Below are 18950 nucleotides of genomic sequence, written 5' to 3'. Positions count from 1 at the left end.
GAACCCTGTGGTTCTGAATAGCTCTGCTCCCCAAGCCCCTCGTATTAACTTGGATGGTGGGTGTTAGTGGCTTTGTGTTTCTTTTGAGTTATGTAATAATAATAATAATAATTTATTTATACCCTGCCCTTCCCGGTTCAGAAAACCTGGCACAGGGCAGCTAACAACAAATTTAAAACACTTAATTGATGCAACAAAAAACAGCATAAAATACAGTATAAAACATGAATAACAATAAATTCAGAATTCAAAAATTAATTTAGGGGGGAAATCCATCCAATAAACATTAGATGATCACCAGGGCTAGCTGGCTAAATTAGTCCTATTTGGGCCAGCGAGGAGACCAGGGGAGAATTAGCTGTGGGATCCCAGAGTGAGTAATTTTCATAAAAAAGGGGAGGGGGAGGGAAGGAAGGGGAATAAAAGATTAGGCTAAGTTCAAATTGAAAGCCAAGCCCTGCAGAAGGAAGTTAAATCCTGCAGGGCCCTGATCTCATGGGACAGAGCATTCCACCAGGTCGAAGCCATCACTGAGAAGGCCCTGGCCCTGGTGGAGGATAATCTGACTTCCTTAGGGCCCGGGACCTCTAAACTATGATTATTCATGGACCTTAAGGTCTTCTGCGGGGCATACCAGGAGATGCGGTCCCGTAAATACGAGGGCCCTAAGCCACAAAGGGCTTTAAAGGTCAAAACCAGCACTGCCTTGCACTTTCTGATTTTCTCATTTTTGTTCACAGACATCAACGAATGCGAACGAGACCCATGTGGCAATGGCACGTGTATGAACACAGTTGGTTCTTTCAACTGCCGCTGTCATACAGGATTCATCCTTTCTCACAATAATGACTGCATAGGTAAGGAAGCCAAAAAGCCAACTGAGTCTGTTATGGTGCTGTATTGGCCTTGTGAGCGGGCAGAAAAGACTGAGATGGAGCTTCTAAGCTGGAAATAACCCCCATCACATGCTCCCGCACTTACCTAGCACAGAACTGGGTGAGAAAGGAGCTAGAGTTGGGCGGATTAATCTGCGTAGATTACCAGCTGTGTGGGCTCCTGCATAGGATTACCTGCATGTGTAATTATGTATAATGAAATAGTAAAGGTAAAGGGACCCCTGACCATTAGGTCCAGTCGTGGCCGACTCTGGGGTTGCGGCGCTCATCTTGCTTTATTGGCCGAGGGAGCTGGCGTACAGCTTCCGGGTCATGTGGCCAGCATGACTAAGCCGCTTCTGGAGAATCAGAGCAGCGCATGGAAACGCCGTTTACCTTCCCACCGGAGCGGTACCTATTTATCTACTTGAAATAGGGTGCTACTAAATATTGTGATATAATACACCAGAAAATAGACAAATACTTGAGGTCTTTAGTAGCATTTCCAATCCTTCGAGGATTGCCTCCCGCACAATAGGAGAACAACAAACCCCTGTGTTGCCAACTTAACACAACAAACAATACAAGCAACACGCAGACCAGTATTCCAGATAGCACTGTAATTCTTATTGCCTAATATACATGATTTAGTAACAAAAACAAGTGCACACATTTTGTTTTTGTTACTAAATCATGTATATTAGGCAATAATTATCACAGTGCTATCTAGTATACTGGTCTGCGTGTTGCTTGTATTGTTTGTTGTCCCGCACAATAGGAGACAGAACAACTTAGCTTATTGTCTGCTCCCCTTGAGAGGTTCTGCACCTCCAGGCTGGCGCTGCCTTATGTCAAGGAAGCAGGTTCCTGTAGGAACTCTGCAGAGTTCACCTGCTTAGGCTTTTGGAACTGGAATTTATGGTAAGCCAGGTTTATGCTGCTAGTTTCTAAGACAAAAAAACCCCATGCCATCCGCAGAGCAGCACTGAAATAAGCATAGGCAACATTTGCTGTCCTCTGAATATGGTTCTGATTTGTGACATGTTCCCATCCACAACCGAGGATGAATTTGCAAGCTCTTCAAACTGGAATCAGGAATCCCTTTCTTGAGGGCCAGAGGCAGCATCTGGAGAGTCTGGTACTAGAGGAAGAAATAGCAAGTGTACCGCTATAACCGCTATATGTTGGTGGGAGCCCTCTTTTAATAAGTATGGCTGTTTTCAATCTCCTGGATGTTATACTGAAAATTATTTAGTTCCCTTGAGTGTGAAGGAGTGAGCCAGAAACAGTGGATTATTGTGATCATGTGACACAGGAAGGGTCATGTGACACAGATTGGACTTCATTAGCCAGCTCCCGGGGCTCTGACCTAGTTCCTTTCTCCTGCCTTGATTTGCTCTTGCTTTTCTTGATCTTTTGTCTTAGTTGGAAATTGGCTCCCAGTTATTTTCCCCTAGCTCCTGTTTACATTTTTCTTCATCTCTTTTGTATTTCTCCTGTTTGTCTGTTTTTGTTTTTCTAAGATCCCTTTCTGAATCGTTCCCTTTCGCCTCCTTCTGTTTCTGTTATTTCCCTGTCTGCTTGAGCTGCCAATAGGGGGAAAGGATTTGTACAAGGAGAAGCAGAAAGGGGTGGGGGTGAAGAGTTCTAATGAACTCTCCTTTCATAATTCCTCTACGGAGTGCAATAACACTGACCAGTCCCTACTTTCTGAGGAGCCCCACCCTGACTGGGAGAATGCACTTTGCTCCCCATCCACCCCAGCAGCCAGCATTATAAGCAGTTGCCGTGGCATGGCCAAGAGAGACCCAGGACTATGGAGATTTCAAGAGGTCTCTCCCTTCCCATTGCAAACTAACACTGGCTGCCTTTGGGGTTCTCTTGTGGCTGGAATGGAACACAGCTTGTCAGTTGTAATGGGAATTGGGGTTGCTTGTGCGTAAACTGCAAACTGCTCCAAGCTAGCCGTATAGCTAAAACTTTCCCTGGTTTGACAGCCCTTGAAACGCGACTGTCTTAGTCACTGGCAGAATCCGTCAGTGGGCGGGACCTAAATTTCTTCCAACATAAAAGTTGCTTGACTCCAAGTCTCCTCCTAGATTCTCTGCGTGGAAGCCTTCTGCACAGCGTGGGCATGCCAAGCGGAGGTCCTGTGCTCTCTCTGCTGATTTCACTGGAAGAGTCTCTGAGTCTCCCCTTCGCCGTACTCTCAGCTTCCCCTTTCTCCCTGGTGTCCCCTGGATTTCTTTCCCCCGTGGAAGCTCTCTCTCTCTCCTTGCTAGTTCCCCCCCCCTGCATCACTGGAGCGACTTTCCTCTCCTCTTCCCTCTGATGGCAGTTCCCTGACATCAGTGTATGCACACTTGACTCCACCTTTAAATTTCAGTGCCTGCCATAATTTGCACTGCAATCCTTCAGATGGATATGTAGAAAAGCAGCATTTATTATTATTATTATTATTATTATTATTATTATTATTATTATTTATACCCCATCCATCTGGCTGAGTTTCCCCAGCCACTCTGGGCAGCTCCCAATCAAGTGTTAAAAACAGTACACATTAAATATTAAAAACTTCCCTGAGCAGGGCTGCCTTCAGATGTCTTTTAAAGATAGGATAGCTGTTTATTTCCTTCACATCTGAAGGGAGGGTGTTCCACAGGGTGGGCACCACTACTGAGAAGGCCCTCTGTCTGGTTCCCTGTAACCTCACTTCTCGCAATGAGGGAACCGCCAGAAGGCCCTCGGCGCTGGATCTCAGTGTCTGGGCTGAACGATGGGGGTGGAGACGCTCCTTCAGGTATACAGGACCGAGGCCGTTTAGGGCTTTAAAGGTCAGCACCAACACTTTGAGTTGTGCTCGGAAACGTACTGGGAGCCAATGCAGATCTCTCAGGACCGGTGTTACGTGGTCCCAGCGGCCACTCCCAGTCACCAGTCTAGCTGCTGCATTCTGGATTAATTGCAGTTTCCGGGTCACCTTCAAAGGTAGCCCCACATAGAGCGCATTGCAGTAGTCCAAGTGGCTGGACATTATGTCCAAAGGCTGGACATTAGATATTGGGGGCCTGTGGGAGTTTAATTCAGTAATAATGGCCATTTTGGAAGAGTCGAGGGTTTTCTGTCAAAATATGGCATAGTCATTTGGGTGATGGTGGCGGTGGCAATCGCATTTTGTAAGCACCAAAAGGTGGTATTTTGCGCCTGCCGTCCCACACTGAATATACCTGGTACCTGGGGGTTAGGCTCTCTGCTTTTTAAAGAGAGGTGCCTTTTCCCATTTCATTACAGGATCTGCCAAAATCTGAATGGGTGTTCCCATTTCAAGTAAATAAGACTATTGGATGGCTCAACACATCTATGCTACTTTGCAAACTGATGGATTGGCTTAAGGTGCTTTTAGTTGCTGCCGCAGTTGCTACTTTGTTATTTAATGCTGAGGCCCTTTTCACCAGTCCTGGCATTCATTTCTGCCTGCCTTCGGAGGAAATTTATGTTTCCCCCTTTACTCACGTTTTCTATTTCTGTATGCTTGCTTCATGCTCTGGGACCAACTCTGCTATGGGCAGAAGTTGGGCAGAGGCTAGCCTGGATGGTGGGGGCTAATAGCTACTCGTTCTCCCTGTCTTATTTCTGCACATTCCCCAGAAAGAACATTTACAGTAAGTAACCTGAGTTGAGTTGAGTTTACTTAATATTTGTATTCTGCTTTTCCAGCAACAAATGTTGAGCTCAATGCAGCTCACAAAAAGCATCACTGAGAGTTTTTTTAAAAAACTTGAACATTGTAATCAAACCAAATAGCATATAAAGCAAACAACAACAGATTCATCAAAGCAACAATACAATTAAATAAAGTAGTAGAAAATTCTGTTCTGTTCCCTCCCCCCCTTTTTTTGTTTCTCTCCCCTAACTCTTGCCTTTCTTATCTTTTTCTCCTTTTAGATATTGATGAATGTGCCACTGGAAATGGAAATCTGTGCAGAAATGGCAAATGTGTCAACAATGTGGGGTCTTTCCAGTGTATCTGCAATGAAGGTTATGAGATGCCAAGAGATGGAAGGATCTGTATTGGTATGTCATGAACATAACAGCAGTTTTTGAGTGCCATGTTTTGTTCTATATGGTAGGAGTTAGCTGGCAATGTTTCTATGTGTGGAAGACATACAGAGTGGATTTTCTGCTGAGATCACAGATCTTTATAGAAACCAGTACACTGTAGAATGCGGTTGATTATCTTCTTGAAATGTGCCCTTCACGTTATTAAGCACATATGTATTATTTACAGGTAGGTAGCCATATTGGTCTGCCGTAGTCGAAACAAAATGAAATAAATGGAATGAAATGAAAAAATTAAAAAATTAAAAAAAATCCTTCCAGAAGCACCTTAGAGACCAACTAAGTTAGTTATTGGTATGAGCTTTCGTGTGCATGCACACTTCTTCAGATTATTTGTTAAACTTACACACTAGGGCATTAGGGAATTTGGTCATAACAAAAGTACAGTGGTACCTTGGCTCTCAAACTTAATCCGTTCCGGAAGTCCATTCCAGAACCAAAGCGTTCCAAAACCAAGGCGCGCTTTTCCATAGAAAGTAATGCAAAATGGATTAATCTGTTGCAGACTTTTAAAAACAACCCCTAAAGCAGCAATTTAACATGAATTTTACTATCTAACAAGACCATTGATTCATAAACTGAATGCAATAAACAATGTACTGTAGTCACCCAATCAATCAATCAATCAATCAATAGCTGAACTTGGTTCCACACAGTCACAAGAAAAGAGCTGCAAAAACAAAAATGCAAAATAAATAGCAAAAACAGACAGACCTCGGCGTAACACTCAAAACGGAAGTGTGGCACTCAAAACGGAAGCGTAACACTGAAAACGGAGCATGTTCGGCTTCCAAAAAAGTTCGCAAACCGGAACACTTACTTCTGGGTTTGCAGTGTTTGGGTTCGAAGTTGTTTGAGTACCAAGGCGTTTGAGAACCAAGGTACCACTGTAATATCATCAATTCTTTTTGAGTTTTACAAATATCTTGCAACTTCAACTTTTCTAACCATAATACTTTAGGACATTTATCAAGTTGAGGTAAAAAGGACACAATCACCGTCTTTGATCAAATTGCTTAATGGAAGTTAATGATCCCTCATCTTTCCTGATAATAACTAGGCCCTTGCCCTAGTGCATACACTGTTTAAGAAACTGAATCTTCTCCCTTGTTTTAATTTTGAAATTTAATGTAAGCTTTTTAATAAAACGAGCAGGATTAGGACACATGAAGACCAATGATTGCTTTGTTTATATTTTCTTGCAGATATCAATGAGTGTGCATTGGATCCTGGCAAATGTTCACCTGGTACATGTCAAAATCTGGATGGCTCTTACAGATGTATCTGCCCCCCTGGGTACATCCTACAAGATGACAACTGTAATGGTATGTGAAGATAATTCATTCACCACAATAAAATTTTAGATAAAAAAGGACAAGTGTGAAATACCTTGTAGGGCAAAAAGTTACAGCAGCTTTTTTGGAGGGTTCATGAGCAAAAAGAGTCACAAATGATCGGTATATTTTCTCACATATTAATAAAAGATCAGACTTAGGGGGAGGGGAACCAAAACATGATACCATAAATTGGCCAGGAGCTCTATGGTAATCCATGGCATTTTCCTTAGTGTCTTTTAATTTAAGATTACCAGACGTCCCCGTTTCCCGGGGACAGTCCCCGGATTTACAAATGAGTCCCCATACAAAATCCATTGAAGATGAAAAGTGTCCCTGGATTCATTGAAAAAAAATCTGGTAACCTTTTTTTAATTAATTGCCCAAGTGAGAACAGGTTCAGGTAACTTGTTTGGATAGTGGCTGATTAGGGCTCCCTCCAGAGGGTTTTGCCATCTCCTCCTTTCCCTATATCAGTTTTGTGCTTCCACCTACAAAGAAGGCAGAAAAATATCACTGGGCATTTGCACTTCACTGTTCCTAGTCCAGGGGATAAAAGCTATGGTCCCCTTCACATGCCACCCACAGTGCCATGGGAACTGCTAGATCGTGTTGTGATATCACACTGCTGGTTGGTGAATGGACCTAGTGTGTCCTGCCCACATGCTAAATGCCCATGCTTCTCAGAAGTATGAGATTGCACCATGGAGAGAAGTGACTCCCATGCCCTATGGGTGTGTGTGAATGGGGCTTATTGCTGTTGGCTATTTTCTGAGTCATGCAGAGTGAAACAGCGGTTTCACCCTCAAAGCCCTAGTGATGAAGTAGACGCTGCACACAAGACTTTGAAGAGGAATCTTTACTTGCGGGATGGCAACTATTATAAGCAGTATCCTACAGTCCAGTGCAATGTGTTTCACTCTCTTGAGCCCAAGAGTGGGTCTTCTTTCTCCTAAAAGTCCTTTGAAACAGTCTATAAATTATAGTGTGTCTGTCCTCACCAACTTCTCTGGACACAAAGTCTCCACACAGCAAAACAACCTCCAACTCCCACTCCTCCTGTCACTATCTAAGACACACACACACACACACACACACACACACACACACACACACACATTGTTAAAGGGAGTTAACAAATTGACATGTCAATGATTCAGCATTTCTCTGACCTTAATCGGAGTCACAAGATTTTGCAGCTGTTACATTACATTACATAGGTTTTCTTTCCCCCAGCACATTTCATTCTTTGTAAAATACATTTTCTAACAAATACAGTACCAGTACAAAATAAAAAAAATCCTTCCTGTAGCACCTTAAAGACCAACTAAGTTAGTTCTTGGTATGAGCTTTCGTGTGCATGCACACTTCTTCAGATACACTGAAACAGAAGTTGCCAGATCCTTCTATATAGTGAGAAGGTGGGGAGGGGTATTACTCAGAAGGGTGGTGGGAATGGGAGATTGGCAGATAGCTGAGATGAGCCTGTTGACAACGACTGTAATAGGTCTTACAGGAAAAGGCAAGGGGTGAGAAGGTGAGAAATGGCTTAGTCATGTATAATTGGTGAGCCATTTCTCACCTTCTCACCCCTTGCCTTTTCCTGTAAGACCTATTACAGTCGTTAAGAGTCGTCAACAGGCTCATCTCAGCTATCTGCCAATCTCCCATTCCCACCACCCTTCTGAGTAATACCCCTCCCCACCTTCTCACTATATAGAAGGATCTGGCAACTTCTGTTTCAGTGTATCTGAAGAAGTGTGCATGCACACGAAAGCTCATACCAAGAACTAACTTAGTTGGTCTTTAAGGTGCTACAGGAAGGAATTTTTTTATTTTGACTATGGCAGACCAACACGGCTACCTATCTGTAACTAGTACCAGTACAAATACTAACAACTGCTGACCCCTATACCAACTCCCTGAAGCACCACAGTGGGGTTTGCTGTGTAGTGCATGGCACTGGCTTTATTATATATTTTGTTGTTCATGGCTCAGTTTTGTAGCACTAAAATATAAATCCCTTGCAGATATTGATGAGTGTACAGAAGAGGCAGAGATCTGTGTCTTGGGCACATGCAACAATACTCCAGGAAGCTTCACTTGCCAGTGTCCTGAAGGGTTTGTAGTGTCCTCAACAGGACGTAGATGTCAAGGTAAGCTTCTCTCTTATCTTTAGTGGTTATTTTGTTTAAAACGGATGCTGCACTTCTGACGCGGCCTGTAAACTCTGGAGTTTAGTCACAACGCTTTTGTGGAAGAAGAGTGCAACTGGACTTTCCCTCTGCCTTTCGCACTTGCAGCTAGTAGAAGGAAAGCAATGACTCTTTCCAGGAACTTCAGGACTCTTGACTCCACCTCAAAATTCTGGCAGTAGTGCAGCCATGCTTGGGGCTAGTTGCTTTTGATTCCTTCTTCCCACAGAGAGTATGATTAATTCTGCCTAGAACAAGCATTTATCAGAATTCCAAAACCACTCTGTGGTTTGGCCTCCTTTGCTTGGGTGAAAAAGAGAGAGAGAGAGGAGGAGGAGGAGGAGTGTTTGTGGTATAATTTTTGTAGCTGTATAAATTAGATACGTCTTACATCTTTTATACTTGTGGCTTTAGCCTTGCCCTGTTGAAACTGCTACTCCCCTAAAGAAAGTTGTTAAAAAGAACTTCATGGGAACTTTGCTCAAGGAATCTGCGATTTCCTTTTTTATTCAGAGGCCCTTGATATGACTTGCTGTTTTATTCCGTGGAAGTATGGGAAGAATGATGTGCAAGAAGTGAGCCAACTGGAGCATAGAGTTGGAAGGGGCCTTGTAGGCCAACTGACCCAACTCCATTGCTCAGGGCAGGAAAGCCACAGCTAGCATCCCCAACAGATGGCTGTCCAGCCTCTGCTTGAAGACCTCTAGCAAAAAAAAGAGCACTCCACCCCTTTGTGTAATTGTTTCCATCATAAAGTTTCTCTTAACATCAATAAGTCTCTCCACCCCCATGCTCTGTTGAAAGCCACCTACCTACAACTTGCATTAGTTCTCTTCTGTGTATTTGAATATGTTATTTGGTTTCTTCTATGCAATAGCGTTTGAGAGTGCTGTCATGCCAAATACAGTGGTACTTCGGGTTAAGTACTTAATTCGTTCTGAAACTGAATTCGTTCTGAAACCTGAAACTGTTCTTAACCTGAAGCACCACTTTAGCTAATGGGGCCTCCTGCTGCTGCCGCGCCGGCGGAGCACGATTTCTGTTCTCATCCTGAAGCAAAGTTCTTAATCTGAAGCACTATTTCTGGGTTAGCAGAGTCTGTAACCTGAAGCGTTTGTAACCTGAAGCGTATGTAAACCCAGGTACCACTGTAGTAGTTCCAGTCTTCATTAGCTGTAGTAGTCAAAAATAACAATAAATAACCACAAAGACCCATCGCTTCTACAGGGACAATTTCTTCCATTTTGCCCCTTTGAGACATATTCTTTTCTAAACTAAGTATAGATATCTTTTAATCCAAGTTGACAGGGAAAGTTTTTCTATCTTGAGCCTTCTAAAACTGATCATTTCGTTTTGTTCAAAGAGCATTTAAAAAAGTGGCCAGCCCATCTGAAACCCCCTGCTTCCACCCTCTGCCTCAATATCGAGTTCTTTACACAGTCTATAAAGTTCTTAAAACTTTTGTGGTCCATTTTTGACACTAGCTGCATGCATTTAAAAAAAAAAAGTTCTAGTGACACCCTGCCCCCAATTTGTTATTGTCTCTGCCTCTGAATTTAAGACAGCAAAGGGATTGCAATAGATGTACAAATTACCTTTAATTGATTTATTATTGCTAGCAAATATTTGGCTGTAGTATGTTCCTGGGTTAGGGAATGGAATGGCCTTTTAATTAATTTATTTCTGTTAATTATTAAATTTCTATACCTCCCTTTATCTGAGGATCACAGGGCAGTTTACAATATAAAAAACACAAAAAATACATAACATAGTAACAAACAAAAGCAATACCCACCCAGTTTAAAAGTGTGTGTGTGTGGAGAGAGAGAGAAAATGAGTGGTAGTCTTTGTTTATTAAATTTTAAATTACCTTACACTTCCTTCAGTATCTTGAAAAATAGCCACTTTGCAGTAATGATAATTATTTTGTTAAACAGGAAAATCATTAGTTAATTTAAAATACATAATTGTGGCTGATTGTCTCAGGGTAAATAGTCATGGAGGTTTTCTTTCTTCGTTATTGAAATATATTTTTATAAATCCTGGGATGTTGCTCCTGTGAATCTCCAGCAAAACTGGGTGAGCAGCTGGTTTTGCAGCTGACACTCAGACTATTCTTTTGCCAGCAAGAGAAGCTGCCAGCTGTCTGTCTGTTAGATGCTTGCGGTTTCCGTTCTGCTCCAGTGCTTAGATTACTCGGCTGGAATAACACAGTGTGGTGATACAAAACCAATAATGCTTTTTCTGAACACCAGGCAGTTCTCCAGACACATCTGAAAGGAGAAAAGGACAGGTCTGAGAATGACCACTCCAATATTATTTTTCTGGGTTACTTTGATCTGAACAAATTAAACAAATAGCAAGAAATTAAATAAGAGATATCGATGGATTCTTTCGTGTGCCTGCCTTTTGTGTTCTATAAGTCAGTTCTCCAAATAAGTCCCCCCCAGAATAATAATAATAATAATAATAATAATAATAATAATAATAATAAGGCTGAGCATGGTCTACTGTGCCTTAGCCAAGAGGAATGGAGTTACTTGGACCCTGCTGCTTCTCCCTGTCCAATGAGAGCTACAGAATATATTTCCCCTCCTCTGTTATTTATATTCAGTAGCACCTTTTTTCTGCCTCTCTTGACATGCTAGTGAATAATCCTTTAGTCACTGTCAGGGCTGTTGCTCATGAAGAGGCTTTTCTTCTGGCTCAAAGGAACTAGCCACTTCTACAGCAGGGCTGTTGTCTCCCAACGGTTCCCCTTCCTACTCAGCCTTCCGTCTGGTTCCAGCACCTTTGTTATGGACCCTGTTTCCATATTTTGGGACTTTGGCAAGGTGGGAATGCTCATTGAGCCTCCATAGTAGTACAGTCGCACCTTGGTTCTCGAACGCCTTGGTACTCGTACGTTTTGGCTCCCAAACGCTGCAAACCCGGAAGTGAGTGTTCCGGTTTGCGAACATTTTTTGGAAGCCGAATGTCCGACGCGGCTTCTGTGGCTTCTGATTGGCTGCAGGAAGCTCCTGCAGCCAATCTGACGCAGTGCCTTGGTTTTTGAACGTTTTCAGAAGTCGAATAGACTTCTGGAATGGATTCCGTTTGAGAACCAAGGTACGACTGTACATTGAAAGCCTGAAAAAGAAGAAACACCTCTTACAATTAAAAACCCCCCAACTCCCCTCCTTGTTTGCCTTGAGAAAATTTGTAGCCTGCCCCAAGAAGTAAAACTGTGATTCTACTTTATATAAGGTATTTTATGCTACAGTTCTCTCCAGTTTGGTCCGGTGTGTTGAATGTTCCAATTGAAAGGACCTTTCAGGTATGTCAGTCACTACAGCAAAGTTAGAACCAGCTTTTAATTGGAAACTTCATACTGTTCCAGCTGTTGGAGATGGATTGTTAAAATTCTGGAATGCTGCAAAAAAAGAAAAACGAGTACAACTCATTTGCTTAATGAGAACCAGAAAATACTGGCTAGGATTTGTTGATTGATTATGTAATTAAATGGTGTTCCTTCATCATATCTTGGAATTAATATTTACAGTATGCTTTTTCAGATAATTATTTTCATTGATTTAGCACTATTCGTTGTTTGTCTTTTTATACCATTTTATCATAAATTATGTAAAAGTGAAAAGATGCTAAATAATAAATAATATTTAGTCAGTCGATGCCCTTAGGCCTTGCACACATCTTGTTTTCTGCTCAAATACGGAATCAGAGGTATATACTTCATTAATTTATAGGTACCGTAACTGCAAGCAGTAAGTATAGATAACTCAATTTCCTGCTTTTCCTGTTTCCTGTTTCCTGCTTGGCAGGGGATGGACTCGATGGCCCTTGTGGTCTCTTCCAACTCTATGATTCTATTCTATGATTCAATTATATTAAAGCATTACCATATATTTCCTGTATAGAAGACTGTCAGATAAATACCATAGAAACATAGTATATGCACAATAGTACCAAGATCACCAGCTTATGTATTGATCAAAACTTACTGTTCTATTTATGTGTTCATCAACAACTTACCTGATTTTTTTGAGTACCTTCAACTGGATTGTTTTGGGGGTTTTTTAAATACCTTAATATATACCATGTTTTTATTTGTTTAGATTTGAGAGTAAGCTTCTGCTTTACTAAATTTGAAGATGGGAAATGTTCGGCTCCTAAATCCAGAAACCATTCTAAGCAAGAGTGCTGCTGCAATATGAACGGAGAAGGGTGGGGTGACCCATGTGAACTGTGTCCAGGTGATGGAGAAGGTATATATAAACATTTCTCAATGGTTGTTGCAATCCCTACTCATAAGAGAAATTAGAAATGAACGGTTTCAATAGAAACATGGAATAGTAATGGAGATAGGAGACATTTGTAAAGTTGTTACCTCGTCTTTAGGTACAAGATAACATTGAATTCGTATCTGCAGCTCATTTACTAGCAGAACAGCTTCCACTTTCCTATCTGGATATAGGCAGTGCCTCTGGAATGCGTAGAAAGACAGTTAGGGCCTCCTCACATAATGGGTTAAATCCAGACATGCCCTTCCATATGTGGTAGGCGCTTTTCACTCAGTGAAATCTGTTTTTTACTTCACAGTAGAGCGTTGTGCAAGAAAAACAAAAGATAAGTCAAAGGTGGTTGTCTGCTGGCTCAAGTGAAAGCATGAGACCTGTCACAGAGCCATTCTGTTATAGCGCTGCATAAACTGTTATGTAGGCAATTTGCAGAATAGTACTACAGAATGTTTTCCTTACATTTGTGGATCTTTGGATCCAGGTCTTCTGAACAATGGCGAGCAGCCTGTGGCCTGTGGGCCATATAGGGCCTCCTGATTAATTTCACACAATGTGAGTCTGGTCTTGCTCTCTGCAGCACTTCTCTGGGAATTTCCTCCCCCAAACTCTTGCCCACGTCCCCTTCACCTGTTGTCACCTGTTTGGGAGTTACAGAAGAACCTTGGAAAGTGTTCTCTTAGTGCCAATTAATTGATAGGCATGCTGCCAGTGTTCCTTCCTAGCTGTCGCCTGATGTCAAAGATGGCCCATGGAAGGATCCATGCTGGCCAGATCAACTTCACCACCTTTGATGTAGGACATTTGCCCCTGAGGGAATTCAGCCCTCAGCAGGGGGCGGGCGGGGGGGGGAAGACTTCCCAGTTCCCTGCTTTAGAAGATTTTCATCAAGGTTATGAACATTTTAATGTATCAGATGACAAATAAAAGTTGCCACATTAAGCAGGTTTGTTCTTCTGATTTGACTTATAGAAGCTTATCGTCAGATTTGCCCATTCGGAACCGGCATGCTCGTTGGCCCTCTTGGCGAACCAATTGGTAAGTAATTAGTGCTTGGAGTATTATTGCATTTGAAAAGTTTTCTCTCTGCTTTTGTTTGAGAATGTCCCTTTTCATCAGATAAAATTTCTGTTCTTTGCAGTTGCTGTGCAGTTCTATTTATTTTTCAAAATGTACCATATTTTTCGCTCTATAAGATGCACCAGACCACAAGACGCACCTAGTTTTTGGAGGAGGAAAACAAGAAAAAAAATATTCTGAATCTCAGAAGCCAGAACAACAAGAGGGATTGCTGCGCAGTGAAAGCAGCAATCCCTCTTCTGTTCTGGCTTCTGGGATAGCTGCGCAGCCTGCATTCGCTCCATAAGACGCACACACATTTCCCCTTACTTTTTAGGAGGGAAAAAGTGAGTCTTATAGAGCAAAAAATACGGTATATCCCTCTGGGTCAAGATGCAGTTTCTGCAAAGCTCAAAGCAATCTCAGTGAACTTTTAAGAGTCTCATTTTGGAGCTGGCTTTCCTGGCCTTTCTCTGCCAGAGGAAATGTTTGACACTCTGCGCAATGTCATGAGAGGATGGAGCGAGCAATTCTCTGCTCGGTTCTTTTCTCCTCTGTGTGACAACAGCAGCTCTAAAAAGAGACCCCTAAAGATTCCCTCCTCAAAAAAGAGAGAAATGAACTTCAAGCAAATGCCGGGGGGAAATTGCCTCCTTGGCTTACAGCACTGAGAGACCACTTGTGCTGCCCCACCAGTTGCTACTGGTTATAGGATAGCACTCCTGATATTTATATAGCTTTGTTCCTATGCCTGGCGCTTTGTAGTGAATGAAAGAACAGGTCCCTGCCCCAGGGGTGTTACAACCTAGACAATGACTCATGGGGAACAACAGGGAGAACAGAAAGTTGAGGGAACTTGGGGGAGGGGTGCACAGTTGGAGGGGGAGAGCAAGAGAACAAAAGCGAAGGAACTGTACGAAGATCTGAAGGAGGAGGGAGAAGAAAATGGATAAAGATACCTGAAAGAAGGAGGGAAAGGGACATAAATTTACAGTGCTGTAAAAGTGGTAGCATAGTCCTGTGCCTGTTTACTCTGGAGTAAGCCCCACTGCATTCAGTGTGGCTTACTTCCAGGGAAGAGTACATGGGATTGCAGCATAAAAGAAGCATTACAGAAGTTGATGTTCACTGACGTTGTGCCACATACCCAACGCTGGCTTCAAGTTGGATAATTTGTGTGCAGGAAGGTAGTGGTGGTCGTTCACAGTAAAAACCGTTAAATAATTTGTGAAGTGTTTGCCTGTATTTAATTTATAAGAGAAAGAAAAATTGTTTACATACATTAAGAGTCAAATGTTATTGCCACTCTGTCCATAACTGTGAACTGTGTACAGTGCAGAAGCACTTATCTTTTCATCTTGTATTTATGGATGATAAATCAACCACTCCTCGCCTTGCATTTATTAACAATAGAATGCAATTCCGCACAGGATTCATCAGTAAATGTTTCTTTCCCTTTTCTGTTTGGTTAATTTTGGGGCTAAGATGCGGATGAGTGTAAGGATCCAGATAGATGTAAGAATGGGCAGTGTATCAACACAGACGGCTCCTACCGCTGCGAGTGCCCATTTGGTTACAACCTTCAAGGAACTGAATGCATAGGTAAGTCATGGCACAAGTATTTATTCTGCTGTTGGAATTCCTAAGCTGCCAGGTCACAAGTATAAGTAAATCCAATGCAAAATGCATTTTGCTGTTCTCAAATGAATATTTGGGTAGGTGTGTGCTTGCGGCAAATGAGGTCCACTTGTGCATCAGGACCTTTCCCTCTTCTCGTCCCCACAAGCTCCCCTCAATATTTTCTGAGTTTCCTCCTAACCCTCCAGAGCAGATTTAGGGGACGCAGTGGGAGGAGAGGTAGAAAAGTCTCCTTGCATCAGCAGACCCAGTTCTGCATGCGTAACAACTTAATTGAATCCTGTCCTCTGTTAATCTCAAGATCTGGCAGGTTGCTGGAGTTGCAGGCTTCAGACTCTTTTATGACATACCGTACATTTGTTTTTCATGTTTCCAGATGCTGATGAATGCTCTGTAGGAAACCCATGTGGAAACGGAACTTGTACGAATATTATTGGAAGTTTCGAATGTTCTTGCGAGGAAGGGTTTGAGCCAGGACCGATGGTGACATGCGAAGGTGAGTGCCACTGACTCCTTCCAGAAAGGACTGCGTGGGCTTCTTCATGCTTGCTTTTCATCCATGCTTTTCAGTAGGCTGTTGTTCTCATTAGTGAGAAGGAGTGAAATAACCAAGTAGTGAGCAAGTCCAATATTTTGTTCTAGGCATAGGGCAAAGCCACAGCTGCTTGAGTTTAGAATGAAATAAAGACAGCAGATTCATGAGTTGAAAGGAGGAAAGAGGAAAAGGTGCAAGTTGAGTGTTAGGATTTCTTCATATTTTTAATAATAATAATAATAATAATAATAATAATAATAATAATAATAATAATAATAATGTTTATTTATACCCCGCCCTCCCCAGCCAAGACCAGGCTCAGGGCGGCTAACAACCAATAATAAAAACAAGTTGATTAAAATACAATTTAAAAGATTAAGATACAACATTAAAACAATTAGGGAGCAATCTCTTCATAGGAGGAGAAAGGAAAAAGAAAGAGGGGGAGGGAATCAAACTGATTTTGAGCCAAAGGCCAGGTGGAACAACTCTGTCTTACAGGCCCTGCGGAAAGAGATCAGATCCTGCAGGGGCCTGGTCTCGAGAGACAGAGCATTCCACCAGGCCGGAGCCAGTGTTGAGAAGTGTTTTAGTCCTTAATGGTACTGATAGGCATACTCTGAGGAGCTTGATTGGGATTTGGACTCAGTTAATAGCTCCTTCCCCCCACCCCGAGCCCAGTGCCAGAATTCAGAAACTCAATTGCCTTTCTGATGACATCTCAGCATAATGAGCCCCAAACATCCTCTGTTACCACCCAAACACACTCGCAAGCTCCCATCAGTCTCTTTCTTTTACTCCAAGCTAAACTTTTCAGTGGCAATTGGGGCCTTTGTGCAGGGGCTCTGAGACATACAGCTTTGCAGCATTTATGAGTACTCAGGAACATCAGTCACCCTGGAAATGCCATCTCTCAAGGCTCTTTGTATCTGGGATGCTGTAATATCTGTAATATCTTTGTATCTGGGATGCTTACATCCCAATTTGGACATGCAACTTCCAGGAACCTGATTTACATGAGTATGCAAAATCTTGGTTTATCTTCTGAGGCATAGAATAACACCTTGGGGAAATGACTTGAGGTTGTATCCAGCACTTGTCCTACTCTGAGTAGAACCAAGATCATATATAGGACCAATTCTTTTGACAATATATTTACATTGGGATCATCAAAAATATTCAGTAGCAATAATTTCGGACAACAAGCAATAGTTTCTTTAGTAATATTTGTCATTTCTGTCAAAATTAAATCTCAAAAATCTTGCACCAACTGACAATCCCACTGTAAATGCTAATATGCAGTGCTTTTTTTCTAGAAAAATAAGGTGCTAGACTTAATAAGTTTTCAAATTGTGATGTGTTTTTACATATTCTTTAATAGGAGCCTGGTGATATGACCATAGGAATTTGTGTGTGTGTGTGTGTGTGTGTGAGAGAGAGAGAGAGAGAGAGAGAGAGAGAGAGAGAGATGAGTGAGGATAGATATAATGTTTGGGCAAAGACAATCTTAAGAAAGCAGAGATGCAGAAAAAAATAAAAACAAGTAGCATCAATACCTTGCAAGTTTGAAAACTTACTGGGTGCCCTAGATGGTTGAAGGGCACATTGAGCCAGGAGAAAGGTACAGCATGAGCCCAAATCCATGCTTTTCTGAAAAGGATTAAGAAGAGGGGAGCCCTTAAGGTCCCTTGGTAGAAACATTAAAATCTGTTTTGTTTCTTAATTGCAGGAGAGTAGGCATAAAGGAGTAAAGCCATTTTTAGGTGCTTTTTTTAAAAAAATAATTGTTTATTTTGGATCTGGTTTTTATGTTTGTTTATACAGATGTAAATGAATGTGCACAGAATCCTCTTCTTTGTGCCTTCCGATGTGTGAACACGTTTGGATCATATGAATGCAAATGTCCTGCAGGCTACGTCCTCAGAGAAGACAAGCGAATGTGCAAAGGTAGGATTCCTGGAAATTCTGTTAATTATACAATACTGTCAGTCAAAGTCTCCTCTCGGGGGGTGGGGGTGAAGATTAATTACTTTCACCTTCCAGACCTGTTTTGGCATAATCATAAAAAGTTTCTTCTTAAAAGCAGAGTAGAATACTAATACATTACATACATACATACATACATACATACATACATACATTTCGCTTATATCCCAGCTTTCCTCCAAGAAGCTCAGTGTGATATACATATTTCTCCCCCACCCTGTTTTCAAAAAACCTGGATCATTAGTACCACTGATAAACAAATATTATGAGAGTGTCTTTGAGATGGCCACATCCCACAAATAAATCTGATCTAAAGAGAGGAGTGTAACTACCTCTATTCAGATTCAGCGGCATAAAAATTGTAACACAGAGCTTGAACACAGATTATCCGCTTTTTTCCTGATCTACACACTTATTCCCAAAAGGTTACAGAGACAGAGTCACTGGTTGTTCTTACATTTTTGCTTTTTGAAAAGTAAGAATGAGCTATTTTGATCTTTCACCAACCTTCTGCCAACAATGCATATATCTTTCAGATCAGAATGAGTGCGAAAATGGAATTCACGACTGTGATTCAAAGCAAATGATCTGCAAAAACCTGATAGGCACATACATGTGCATATGTGGGCCAGGATTTCAGCGCAGACCAGATGGTGAAGGCTGCATGGGTAAGTGACGATGGATCTCCTAGAAATTCTAATGGCAGATGGTGATTTCAGATTAATGTCTAGGTAGAAACATGACTTAACTATAATAGATTCCGGAATTTTTTTTCTGTCTGGCTATATAGAGACAGGGATTAGAACCAAGCAAAAATAGTTAAAATAAAATAAAATAGGGCCGCAGGTGGCGCTGTGGGTTAAACCACAGAGCCAGGGACTTGCCGATCAGAAGGTTGGCAGTTTGAATCCCTGCGA

At 41.9% G+C, this 18950-nt stretch overlaps 1 protein-coding gene across 3 annotated transcripts in view; it reads left to right on the top strand.

The window, feature by feature from the left end:
• Nucleotides 1-18950, top strand: part of FBN1 (fibrillin 1) — a 217779-nt gene that overhangs the window by 178450 nt on the left and 20379 nt on the right. For all 3 annotated transcript variants that reach the window (XM_082198198.1, XM_082198199.1, XM_082198200.1), the window contains 10 exons: nt 741-857; nt 4821-4949; nt 6200-6319; nt 8359-8484; nt 12636-12785; nt 13788-13853; nt 15360-15476; nt 15889-16008; nt 17872-17994; nt 18570-18701. In XM_082198198.1, the coding sequence (XP_082054324.1) occupies nt 741-857; nt 4821-4949; nt 6200-6319; nt 8359-8484; nt 12636-12785; nt 13788-13853; nt 15360-15476; nt 15889-16008; nt 17872-17994; nt 18570-18701 (1200 nt within the window). The remainder of the gene's footprint in view (nt 1-740; nt 858-4820; nt 4950-6199; nt 6320-8358; nt 8485-12635; nt 12786-13787; nt 13854-15359; nt 15477-15888; nt 16009-17871; nt 17995-18569; nt 18702-18950) is intronic.

Source organism: Podarcis vaucheri, assembly GCF_965113315.1.
Source record: "Podarcis vaucheri genome assembly, chromosome: 14".
In the NCBI taxonomy this organism is placed as follows: domain Eukaryota; kingdom Metazoa; phylum Chordata; class Lepidosauria; order Squamata; family Lacertidae; genus Podarcis; species Podarcis vaucheri.
The sequence above is the reverse complement of the archived record's forward strand: the minus strand, read 5'-3'. Positions and strand labels throughout refer to the sequence as shown.